The following is a 12,155-nucleotide window of genomic DNA, read 5'->3' as shown; positions in this document are numbered from 1 at the left end:
GCGAGGGCTTTCTCTAGTTGCGGCAAGTGGGGGCCACTCTTCATTGCGGTGCGCGGGCCTCTCACTATCGCGGCCTCTCTTGTTGCGGAGCACAGGCTCCAGATGCGCAGGCTCAGTAGTTGTGGCTCACGGGCCCAGTTGCTCCACGGCATGTGGGATCTTCCCAGACCAGGGCTCGAACCCGTGTCCCCTGCATTGGCAGGCAGATTCTCAACCACTGCGCCACCAGGGGACCCCCCCATTTTGTTTTAAAGCGCCTGTTTTATTTATATTTTTGTGTGAAATCCACAAAGGGTGTTCTCGTATATCAGATCTTTGAGACTTCTCTTCTTTAATTCTGGGCCATATATGTACTTTAAATGCATATAAACACATCACAGAGTCCATATTAGAAGGAAATCATATGTTCTAATGATAAGCGGTCATGGAATTTGTCCTAGTTAGAACCTCTTCATTTTACAGGAGAGAAAATTGAGGCCTAAAGAGAGGGAACAGGTGTGAGCAGCCTTTTTGCCCAAGAATCCTCAGTTAATGGGATAGCAGAATTAATAGGTTCTTTGTGTTTTAATTGTTTGTCTTGCTGTACTTCATAATGCCTCCCCAACCTTGAGTCACATGGCTTAGAGAAGTGACCATTCTATCTGGACCATGCGCTTCATTTGGGAGGTTGGTGGCAGTCCTTCTGGGGGATTTGCACCAATTCTGAGCTTCCGTTTGTTGTCTTGAAAAAGGCATAGAATGAAACTGTTTGAGAATAAATGTCTTTGTTAAAATTCTTATTTTTTTGTGGTACTTTAGTCACCCGTCATTACCAAAAGAGGAGGCATCCAGCAGTTAGTGAATCTCATATTTTAAAACCAAGGCAGAGGAGAAGAAGTGGTTTTGAGAATTTTAAAAAATTAGGCTTAACAAAGCCTACTTTTAATAATACATGAATGATAGAAGGTTGCTAAGTATACTCTTACAGAACAGTGTGGCACTGTTAGCCTTTGTGTATGTATAGGGGGTTAGGTGCAGTTAAGAATAAAAGATGAAAATAACTCATGAGGGCAAAAACAGGTTTTTAAAATAAAAGTTCTTTTTTTTCCCCCTTTGCACGAAGCTCATGCAGTTACATTAAAATGAAGGAATTCTAGTCAGGCTTATTGAAACTTGAAAGCCTCAACTTGCTCCCGCCTAGAAGCTTCAGGGAATAATACCATTTATACTTTGATAGCGGTTTGGGGTGTTAGAATGAGATCCTGATAATCCTCTCTTCACCAGTTGATTGGCTCAGTCAGGATGCTTGGGTTCAACTTAATATGATCATTTTTCCATCCTATATGGGATGTTCTAGTACAGATCAGAAGTTGGAATGATCCCTAAGTAGTGTGGCAAACGTTTCCAGTTTAAACTAGAAATTTTGGTTAGCGTTAGCAGTGGCTTAACGAAGTTTTCATTGAAGTCATAGTGTTGCTGACACAGGCTGCAAGCACCGATGGTGGCCAGTCTCGTTACTCTTTGTAGGTGCATGGTCAAAACTGTGGCAGAAGTTACTACTTTGTTGGTATTGTATATGATGATTTATACAGTATTAGTATTTCAAATTAAAAGCATCCAAACGGGGAATACTAGTGTAAAAGTATAATTGTAATGAAATATTAAAAGAGTGAAGACTTTTTAATGTAACTTTCTTTGTCTTTATTTTGAAGAATTCAGAAGGAACTTGCAGAAATTACGTTGGACCCGCCTCCCAACTGTAGGTAAGTACTTACGGATTTTTATTTATTTGTATCTTTTGCAGAAGAGGTAATTGAACTGTTGGTCTGATGCGCAACTATTGTCCTGATTAGTTAGTAAAAACATCATTGTGGTTTGGAGTTTAATGACTGTGGAAGACAGTGGTGGTGGTTGTCTCTGCAGAAATGGGTTATTCCGCAAGTATGTTTGCAGTGGTGGAGTGGCGTCACCAAAAAAAAGAGTAACGCGATAACAATAAGGTAGTGAAATTATAGGGTAACAAATACAGTCACCTTTTAGTGGAAGAGGCGTGAGGGTTTTAAATGATTTCTTCAATGGTGCAGTAACAGCGTGGCTAAAATATTTGCTATTTGATAATTATTCAATTGTTATCCTGTTGGAAATTGATTTTTAAAAGTGCTGGAACATTAAACAGTGTTCTTTATGGTTTACATTACTTCTTGTCGTCATGGCTTATGACTAAGTCAGAACGGGTGATTGGAGGCAGGTTGAATTTAAAACGCTGTCTCCTTTATGACCACGTACCCTCAACTTTCTGGTCTGAGTTTACTTATAGGAAGTTAAAGTGCTTGCCCAGAAATGATTAATGACGTGCAGGTACGTAGTAAAAAGAGGAGAGAAACTATCTCCCACCTTAAACAGTATCTTGCATCTGGAGCAGTAGTTGCAAGATGGCTGTTTGGCTGTTTTAAGACATTTCTTTCTGTTTTGATGTGAGCTCAGTGTTGAAACCAGGCCAGCGTGGAGTTTTTGTCGTTTAAATTGGTGGTGGTGTGCATCAGAGGTGAGAGGGCAGGTTTCCAATATTGAGTGCGTTGTTGGGTGTGATTTCTGATTTCACTGATTTTGTTTTTATGTGAAAGCAAAGATAGCAACTGTGGTTGTTAGTGAAAGTGAAAGTTTTGCAGATGGCTCTATGGCTAGTTGACAGCTATTTTGTGTAGGAAAAATTCTAATAAGACTTAATGTTTGTGGTGAATTTAATATGGTTCTTTACATGAAAGTCATATATAGTATATAAACTTGCAATAATAACATTCGAAGAAAGTTTCACTCAGCTGAAACAAATGATTCTTTGTTAGGAAAAACTGTTTAATAGTAAGACCTTTTTTGTCACACTTAAGACTATGTTACATCAAAGCTGTTTCAGATGACAGATCATTGTTTAGGCTTTGGTGGCCAATTTGTGTAAGTGGATTGATTTGTGGAAAAACTTCAGTTTGAATTAAACTAAAATCCCTTGTTTCTTAGGATAATATTTGTTTTAATGGTTTGAATTTTTTTTTAATAAACTGTGTTTTACCTCATATATTATTTTTGTTACCTTTTTACAAACAACTAAACTGGTAAATATGTGAACTTAGTTTATACACTTACTTGCTTAAATTTTGACAACAGATTCTTGGCAAAATAAACTAATTGCTTTGTTTCAATGAGCTTGTTTAAGGCTCACTTTTGATAAATGAAATCCACATATAATATGTGATGATTAGACTGTTTGCAACTTTACTATCATATATTATTTTCTAATGCATTAGTCTAATTTAGCCTTGACTTACTACAAATAATAATTTAACTTAGATTAAACCAATATATTGTAAATATGCATGAAAACTGAAGAGTCTGTGAAAGGGATTACATAATGGTTATTACTTAAATAAACTTAAATAATTGAACCATAGTTCTATTTAATGTAAAAAAGAAAAGCTTAACTATGGTGTCATCTGAAATTTGGGGATTTACTTTTTCATTGAACCTTAGTTAAAGTATCATTACTGGTTATGTAGGCAAAATATATGTAATAGTTTTACATTTAAAAATGTAGTTGTCACTCATAATAAGCCCCTCAGACAGTTTCAGGAAAGACACCTACTTAGTTTTATTTTCCCCCCATTTTTATTGAGATATTGACATAGGACATTGTAGGAAAGATACCTCGTTTGGTTGATTTGCTGGCTTTCGGAAATTTGCAATGAAATCCTTTTAACCATGTGAAGATTGGGTAACTAAATTTGCTTTAGAAGCAAGGACTATTGGTGAAGTGTCTTTGGCTCCTTTTATTGATCCCCAAATAGTTGATTGGACTGATCACGCAGACGTTAAGATCATGCCCACCTTCATGTTTGTGGTGCTACCCTGTGACAAAGGATCCACTGTGCTGGGGCTGGCTGGGAAGTGGTGATTACCCCCAGGTTCCCTGCGTGCTTGCGCTACTTCACTTAGACGTTCATGCGCTTGTATTAAGTGGATTGCTGTGGCCTTTGGAGTTGGGGCGTCAAATATTTGATAGTGGTTTATAGTAAATCTGCCCATCTATATTTCAATGAGAATGTAGTCACGATCTTCAGAAAGAGAAGGTAGAACAATTTTGGTTGGGCATGTGTTTGGCACAAGGTTAACAGTGCTTTTGTGGTTGATTTTTTAGAAGTGCTGTGCTGTCTTCATGTGTGTCCTACTGACTGTAATGAATTAGTTTATGGAAGTGTAGTAATTAAAGCCATCTGCCTGATAGAGTCAGAATCCCCGGTCGCCCAAGTATTCCCTTTGCGTGTTACCCTTCCTGGGACACGTGCCTCTCACAGCCCTGCTGTTTGGTGGCTTGGGTACTTGTTAACTCGCTGTCGCAGGTAAAGATCACGTGTGGGGAGCGTTGGTGTGTTCAGGCAATCCGAGTGGAGAAGGATTTTATCTGTTCGCTGTCTCGGTGAGGGTGGGTGTGTGTCACCTTGCACTTGGAGTGGGGTTTATTCTTATTTTCTGGAACTTAAGAGGCTAGTACAGCCCAGTTCTGTGTGTATGTCAGGTTAGAGATGGGACTTCTGAGTCTCAGTGCATCTCTTACGTGATGATGTCCAGGTAAGCAATTCTTGGATTCGTATTGCGGGAACTGGCATGTGTTTATCCTCTACTGCAGTATTGTTGAAGTTTCTTTTTTTTTCAGGTTTTGAACAAACTTAATCTTTTAAAAGAGCATGCACAAAACACTTTGACAATAAGTTACATTATTTCTTCTTACAGGAAACACCTGCCTATACATTTTTTGGTTTTCTTTTCACTTTTTTTTATCGTCTTTGAGGTAAAAATGCAATAATACTGTTTTTTTTTTTTTTTTTTCAGGCTGCATAAAATTAATTCTTTTTTTATATTATAACATTAGAATTAATGTTTAAAAACAAAACTTTATGATATACCTAAGAAAACGGTTTGTGTTCATAAAATCATAAGGTCTGTAGGGCTGTGGGCATAGAAAATTGTACATAATTTGTGTGAAATTCGGTTATATACTTAGAGTAGTCTCTGTAAATAGTAGAATGTATTTTGCTTAGTCTTTTTTTTTTTAAATAAATTTATTTATTATTTTTTGGCTGCGTTGGGTCTTTGTTCCTGCACGCAGGCTTTCTCTAGCTGTGGCGAGCAGGGGCTACTCTTCGTTGTGGTGCGCGGGCTTCTCATTGCGGTGGCTTCTCTTGTTGCGGAGCACGGGCTCTAGGCGCACGGGCTTCAGTAGTTGTGGCACACGGGCTCAGTAGTTGTGGCGCATGGCCTTAGTTACTCCGTGGTACGTGGGATCTTTCCAGGCCAGGGCTCGAACCTGTGTCCCCTGCATTGGCAGGCGGATTCTTAACCACTGCGCTACCAGGGAAGTCCTTAGTCTCAGTTATTATGATTGATATCATAATTGACCCATGACATTTGCAGGGGCTCTCTCCAGAGACCGCTGCAGATCCATAAATGTTTTGGTACCGCCAGCTGAGTTGGAGGTGCTGGGCTGTTGGCTAGAGTTGCTCACGACCTCAGTGCCCTGCACACCAGCTTAGCTTGTAGATGACTAAGTTGTGACTTTCAGGACTCTTCACAGTTGTCAAAAACACAGATTTTAAATCTGTAAATGTGTTAGTGTTTTCATTTATATTTCCCTGAGGTTAGTGGAAAACTGGCAGCTAGCTAGAAATATTTCTGCATTAAAATAAAAATTTCTGTCATCCTAAGGATAATCTGTTTCTCTATATTGCAGAGAAAAGCTAAGTTCAAATTCTGTTATGATCCGATACTGCCCAAGTTTATATTAGCTTTATGAGCGTGGAGCTGACAGAGATCCTTATTACTTCTTGCAAGTAGAGACTGTGGTAAAATGATCCGTTTGGATTTGACTTTTGATTTACTAATTGAGGAAATAAAAGGAGGAGATACTAAAAAAGAGGATGTAATTCAGTTATATTAGCAGTTTTTACTCTTATTGCTATGTTTCAGTTATCTACTCACTGAACACAGGCTCTGCTTTATTTTTTAATTGTAACAGCTTTATTGAGATGTGTAATTTACAGTATAAAATTCAGTGGCTTTTAGTGTCTTCACAGTCTTACATCCATCACAATCGGTTTCACATTTTGGCCGCCCCAGAAAGATAACACCACACCTTTTAGCAATCACCCCTTTCCCCTTCCCTCTCAATTTTGCCACCACCCAGCCCTAGGCAACCATCAGTCTACTCTCTGTCACCATAGATTTGCCATCTGGACATTTCATATAAGCGGAATCATACAGTATGTGGCCTTTTGTCACTGGCTTCTTTCACGAAGCATCGTGTTTTCAGGGTTCATCCTTGTTGTGATGCCATCAGTACTTTATTTATTTTTGTCTGTGAATAACATTCCATTGTGAGGATGTACTACATTTTATCTGTCTGCTGTTCGTCGGTTGATGGATGTTTGGATTGTTTCCACTTTTTGGTTATTGTGAATAATGCTGCTCTGAACATTTATGTACAGGGTTTTGTGTGGACATTTGTTTTCATTTCTCTTGATATGTACCCAGGAGTAGAATTGCTGGGTCATATAGTGACTGTGTTTAACCCTCTGGGGAACTGCCAGACTGTATTCCAGAGTGGCTGCACCATTTTACCTTCCTCCCAGCAGTGTATCAAAGTTCCAGTTTCTCCGTAGCCTCAGCAATTGTTATTTTCTGTCTTTTAATGATAGCCATCCTAGCAGGTGTGAAGTAGTATGTCATTGTGGTTTTGATTTGCATTACCCTGTTGAAGAATGATGATGATGACCATCTTTTCATATGCTTATAGGACATTTTTATATTTTCTTTGGAGACATGTCTATTCAAATTCTTTGACCATTTTTAAGTTGAGTTTTGTCCTTTTGTTGTTGAGTTGTGTTATTTATTTTGAATACAAGTCTCGTATCAGATGTATGGTTTGCAAGTATTTTCTTTCATTCTGTGGATAGTGTTTTCACTTCCTTGATAGTTACTTTTGAAGCATAAAAGTTTTAAGTTTTGATGAGGTCCAGTTTATCTACTTCTTCTTTTGTTACTTTGTGCGTTTGGTGTTATTTCTACGAAACCATCACCTAATCCAAGACTAAGAAGATTTACGCCTACAATTTTCTAGTAAGAGTCTTTTTTTAGTTTTAGCTTTTACGTTTTGATCTCTGATCCATTTTGTATATGGTGTGAGGTAGAGGTCCAGCTTCATCGTTTTCCTTGTGGATCCCCAGTTATCCCTGCACCATTGCTACAAAGACCACTTTCCCCATTGAATTGTCTTCATATCCTTGTTGAAAAATCAATGGATCGTATATGGGAAGGTTTATTTCTGAACTCTCAGTTTTATTCCATTGATCTATGTCTATCCTTCTGCCAGTACCACAGTCTTGATGACTGTATCTTTGTAGTAAGTTTTGAATCAGAAACTGTAAGTCCTCTCATTTACTGTTCCTGTTGATGAGAGCCACGTAACAGAGGAGGGTGTGTTTTCCAGATCCTAGTCACTGAAACAGTAAGTAGGAAAGCTGTGTGTGTGGGTGAACAGTTTCCAAAACTACATTACAGAACAGGAAAGCATTGAGGTAGAAATTGGGGTTAGTGTCTATATAGGTGTGATCTCTACAAAGAGCCAGCAGTGTGAAAATCTAATTATTGTCACTAATTGTTTTTCTTTTTTTTGGTTACTATAGTAATATTTATGTAGCATTTTGTAGCTTTTAAAGGATTTTCGTATATGATGCAGTTTAGTCTTTTCTGTGAGGCTCCTGGGATTAAGTAATTTGCCCAGGGTTGCCCAACTAGAAATGATTGATTTGGATTTGAACCCAGGTTTTCTGAACTTTCATCCTTTGTTTTCCAACATGTGTGAGTAGATAGAGAAATACATTAAAAATTACATTTGTGGCTAGCTATTTGTGCCTCAGTTAAGGGGAAAAAAAAGAAAAAAATCAACATGCGAGGCAATCCAAAGTATCGTTTGTACTGTGCTTGATTTATATTTCTGAATTCCATGAAACAATATTTAGTTGGAACATTTTGAAAAGTAATTCTGTGAGTGTAGTGATTTCTATAACTTTCCCTTGTGTGTGTGTTTGTATGCGTGTATATGTTCGTGTTATGTTATTATTACCGGCACTGGTCCAGGGAAAGGATTTCTTTACATTTGACAGTTCCTAATTCGGGGTCTGCACTTTTAATGCCAAATTGTTTTTTCCTGTTACTCAGCCTGATTCTAGGTCATGTTCCCCTACGCTTCAGTATTTACTGAGGGCTTAATATTAGATCTGTGGTAGGACAAGTATAGCCTGCAAGAAAATAGGCAGATGCAGTTCCTAATCCTGCAGATCTGGTTACAACTAATTGAGAGATAAGACATAAAATGCTTAAAGAACCAAGACCAGGAAAATGATGGTACTGTTGGCAGGAACTGCCAATATCTATGGGCTCTGCAAATCTTAAAATTGATCATGCGTCCCCTCTTTACTTTGGTTGCCCTGACACTGTGTGAGCCTTATCTGTTCTTCGATTTTAGTATTTAACTGCATTTTGTGTAGAAACCTCAACTCTGGTTGTATTTTATTTTCTTACTCTTTTTTTCCACCTTATATCTTCTCTTCATTTTGTACTTTTCTACCACAAACACTTTTTTAAAGCCATCTCAGACTCTTTTTGGAGCAAGGAAGATTATTAGTAAATAAATAGTACGAATAACTGAAAAGTGATGTACATGTGTATTGGTTAGCAGAATGCTGTAGTGCGTCTTATGAGGAATCATTAACATGATAAAATTTAACTATATGTTGAGGGCTTATGTTATGTAGGACACTGAATTATTTATATCCATCTCTCCTTTCTTTAGTGTGGATAAGCGAGGAATATTTTTTTTTTAATTTATTTATTTGTTTATTTATTTTTGGCTGTGTTGGGTCTTCATTTCTGTGCGAGGGCTTTCTCTAGTTGTGGCAAGTGGGGGCCACTCTTCATCGCGGTGCACAGGCCTCTCACTGTCGCGGCCTCTCTTGTTGTGGAGCACAGGCTCCAGACGCGCAGGCTCAGTAGTTGTGGCTCACGGGCCTAGTTGCTCCACGGCATGTGGGATCCTCCCAGACCAGGGGTCGAACCCGTGTCCTCTGCATTAGCAGGCAGATTCTCAACCACCGCGCCACCAGGGAAGCCCAAGCAAGGAATATTTTTATTCACTCCTTTGAGTTTTTGCCCCCACTGCTGCAGTGTTGAGTGGTCTTGCGTAGACTTTTATGGAGACAGAAGTCTTTAAAGGCCTTAGAGTTGCCCTAAGCGGTTAGAACGGCTTGAGCATTGTTTGCAGCAGCACCTGTGGGCTGAGGCGCTGCAGAGTTGGCGTGTGTACCGTGTGGCAGCGGGTGAGAAAGCGTGGCCTTCCCTTACGTGCCCTTGGCAGTTCGGAGTTTCACGAATTTCAAGCCTGTTTATATTCTCATTTCCGTACCTTCTTTTATGATATCTGAGGTGCGCTCCTCTGTTACTGCCAAGAGTATATGTACGGTTTTCTTTTCGCCTTTATCTCAAGGCTGACTTTTCACCCGGGGCATGACCAACACAGAGCCGTGAGGGGCCGTTACTTCAGACGGTGAAGTTCAAGTGTAATCGTTTGCTGTCGTGTACCTTTACGTTAAAACTGATCTTGGGGGAAGACATCACTATCTCAATAAAATCACCGGAAAAATTGCTTACGTTCTTACTTCAAAATGTTATTTTTTAACATCTGCCTTTAACCATAGATTTTTAAAATGTTTACTTCATAATAAAAGAAAATGTTGAGCGGTAAAGTGAGTGTTGTGCCCGTTATTTGTGGTCTCTGATTTTTTTTATTTTTTCTAATCTTTCTTACCTTAAGAATGGTGTAAGAATGTGTCTGAAGAAACATGCATTAAATGATTACACAGGGATTATATTTTATAATAGCAACAGAACATTTTATCACTTATTTTAGGTCGCCCAGTTTTATAACTGGTTATTATTTCAGATTTATTACTTAAGCACTTTAGATAGAAAGTGTTATATTACTCTCTAGCATGTAATATTTTAATTCCCATAGCTGTTTTACCTTTTAAGATATCCTGAAAACTATTATTTAGTGCACCCAAAGCATTTCTTTACAGTGATTATTACATTCATTGGCTTAAATATCTTTTATCAGCTAAGCATTATTGCAAATAACAAGTAAAACTTTATTAATATTTTTTATGTTAAGAACAATGTAAATTTTGATTTTTAAACTTAACATTACCAAAGTTTGCTTTCTGACTGTGCTTTTTGTAAATGTTCATTTAGAACTGTTTATTTAGAATGTCTGTATACTTTAGGTTAGGGACTTAATGGGATGCCTTTAAAGCTATAACAAATTCCATATTTGTGTGGAAGCAGCATATTATTCTAAAATGTGTCATGAAGTCAGGTAAAGCCAGAGCTAAAATTGACTTTCTAGTCAAGTACGCAACAGGTAGACTCGCTCCCTCCACTCTTCCCCTGTAGAATAGGAAGCCTAGCAATAATTTCAGACCACTGAAAGGAGAGGTAGCACCCTCCTGCCAGAGCCGAGGTTTCTGCTTTGATTCCTGCTATTCCAGCCACGTGGGATCCACCACTCCCCGCTCCTACACCCCATTGCTGTCAGGCCTCCTGATACTACAGCTGTTTTACCTAACTTACCCACTTGGGTGAGAGCTCTTCCTTTAACCTCTATATTTCAAATCTTAGCATTCATTTGAGGTTCAGTGTACCTATGAGTGAATAAATACAGTTGCTCATACTAGAAAGCTGACGTCTGTTGAATGCTGCCAGTGTTTGAGGCGGTGTACTGCCTGCTGTAATTAACCAGCATGATCTCACTTAATCATCATAACTCTCCATGAGGTAGATACTAGTTTTAGACAGTATTTTATAGGTGGGAAGATGGACTCAGACAGGTTAAATGACTTGTTCAAGGTCACACAGCAAGTAAGTGGCACAACTAGGATTTCAGCCCTGGTGTTTCTGACCTTAGAGACCAAGGGTTTTGGGTCTTTACTGTGCTGTCTTCTGTTTGCAAAATAGATATAGGTGAATCAATGTAGAACAGCACTGCCCCATAGAACTTTCTCTTATGATGGAAGTGTTCTGTATCTGTCATCCAGTGCAGTGGCTGTTTAGCACTTGAAAGGTGGCTAATCCAACTGAGTACATTAATTTCTAATCTTACGGAATTTTACTTAATTTAAATTTAGGTAATCATATATGACTAGTGACTACTGTGTCACATAGCTACAGTCCTAGAAAAGTAAACACTTCTCAAGCTTAAATTTATGCTTAACTTTAATTTCAGGTAATATTAAACTAGAAGACCATTTTGACCTTTTTAAGGGTGCTTACAGCTATGTATTTATTTGTCTTCCCCCTCCCTTCCTACCGACCACCATTATAGTCTAACAGCCAGGGACCCCTAACCAACTTATTTTTTAGAGCATTACACATAGTGCCCTTAATTAAGTAAAAGACCCTTGTAAATATTAATATTATAAAGTATTGGTTAAATATTTTTTACTTTTTAACAAAATGAAAGCGGTATTGAAAGCATTGTTTTTATTTATTTTTAGTAAGTATTTATTTATTTATGGCTGCGCCGGGTCTTAGTTGTGGCATGCGGCCTTCTTAGTTGCGGCATGCGTGTGGTATCTAGTTCCCCGACCAGGGATTGAACCTGGGCCCCATGCATTGGGAGCGTGGAGTCTTACCCACTGGACCACCAGAGAAGTTCCTGAAAGCATTCCCTTTAGATAGACTCATAGGATATTGAAGCAGGAAAGCTTATGGTCTGGCACTTTCTCCAGCCCAGAGAGAAAACAGCACTTCTCCAAGGAAGTACAGTTTCATGACAAAGCCGGGTCCAGCATTCAGCTCTGATAGGTCAGTGTGTTGCTTATTGCATTGACAGAATGGATATGTTTTATACACTTAGAATATCTAGATACAGTTAACTTTGTGACCACCTAGAGGGGTGGGATAGGGAGCGTGGGAGGGAGATGCAAGAGGGAAGAGATATGGGGATATATGTACAGGTATAGCTGATTCACTTTGTTATAAAGCAGAAACTAACACACCATTGTAAAGCAATTATACTC

The 12,155-nt window shown here is 38.6% G+C and overlaps 1 protein-coding gene and 1 long non-coding RNA gene across 7 annotated transcripts in view; both read left to right on the top strand.

Annotated features, from left to right (window-relative positions):
- The window catches only part of UBE2E2 (ubiquitin conjugating enzyme E2 E2), a 358,295-nt gene that overhangs the window by 12,226 nt on the left and 333,914 nt on the right, over positions 1–12,155 (top strand). For all 6 annotated transcript variants that reach the window (XM_082460779.1, XM_082460778.1, XM_082460782.1 and 3 more), the window contains exon 3: positions 1,692–1,742. In XM_082460779.1, coding sequence (XP_082316905.1) covers positions 1,692–1,742 — 51 coding nt within the window. The remainder of the gene's footprint in view (positions 1–1,691; positions 1,743–12,155) is intronic.
- LOC309660315 overlaps positions 1,750–12,155 on the top strand; it is a 137,542-nt gene continuing 127,136 nt past the window's right edge. Inside the window, exon 1 of the long non-coding RNA XR_014263334.1 lies at positions 1,750–2,524. This is a non-coding gene — a long non-coding RNA (uncharacterized lncRNA). The remainder of the gene's footprint in view (positions 2,525–12,155) is intronic.

The sequence above is a fragment of the Balaenoptera physalus genome (assembly GCF_965194825.1).
Source record: "Balaenoptera physalus genome assembly, chromosome: 4".
NCBI classification, from domain to species: domain Eukaryota; kingdom Metazoa; phylum Chordata; class Mammalia; order Artiodactyla; family Balaenopteridae; genus Balaenoptera; species Balaenoptera physalus.
The sequence above is the reverse complement of the archived record's forward strand: the minus strand, read 5'-3'. Positions and strand labels throughout refer to the sequence as shown.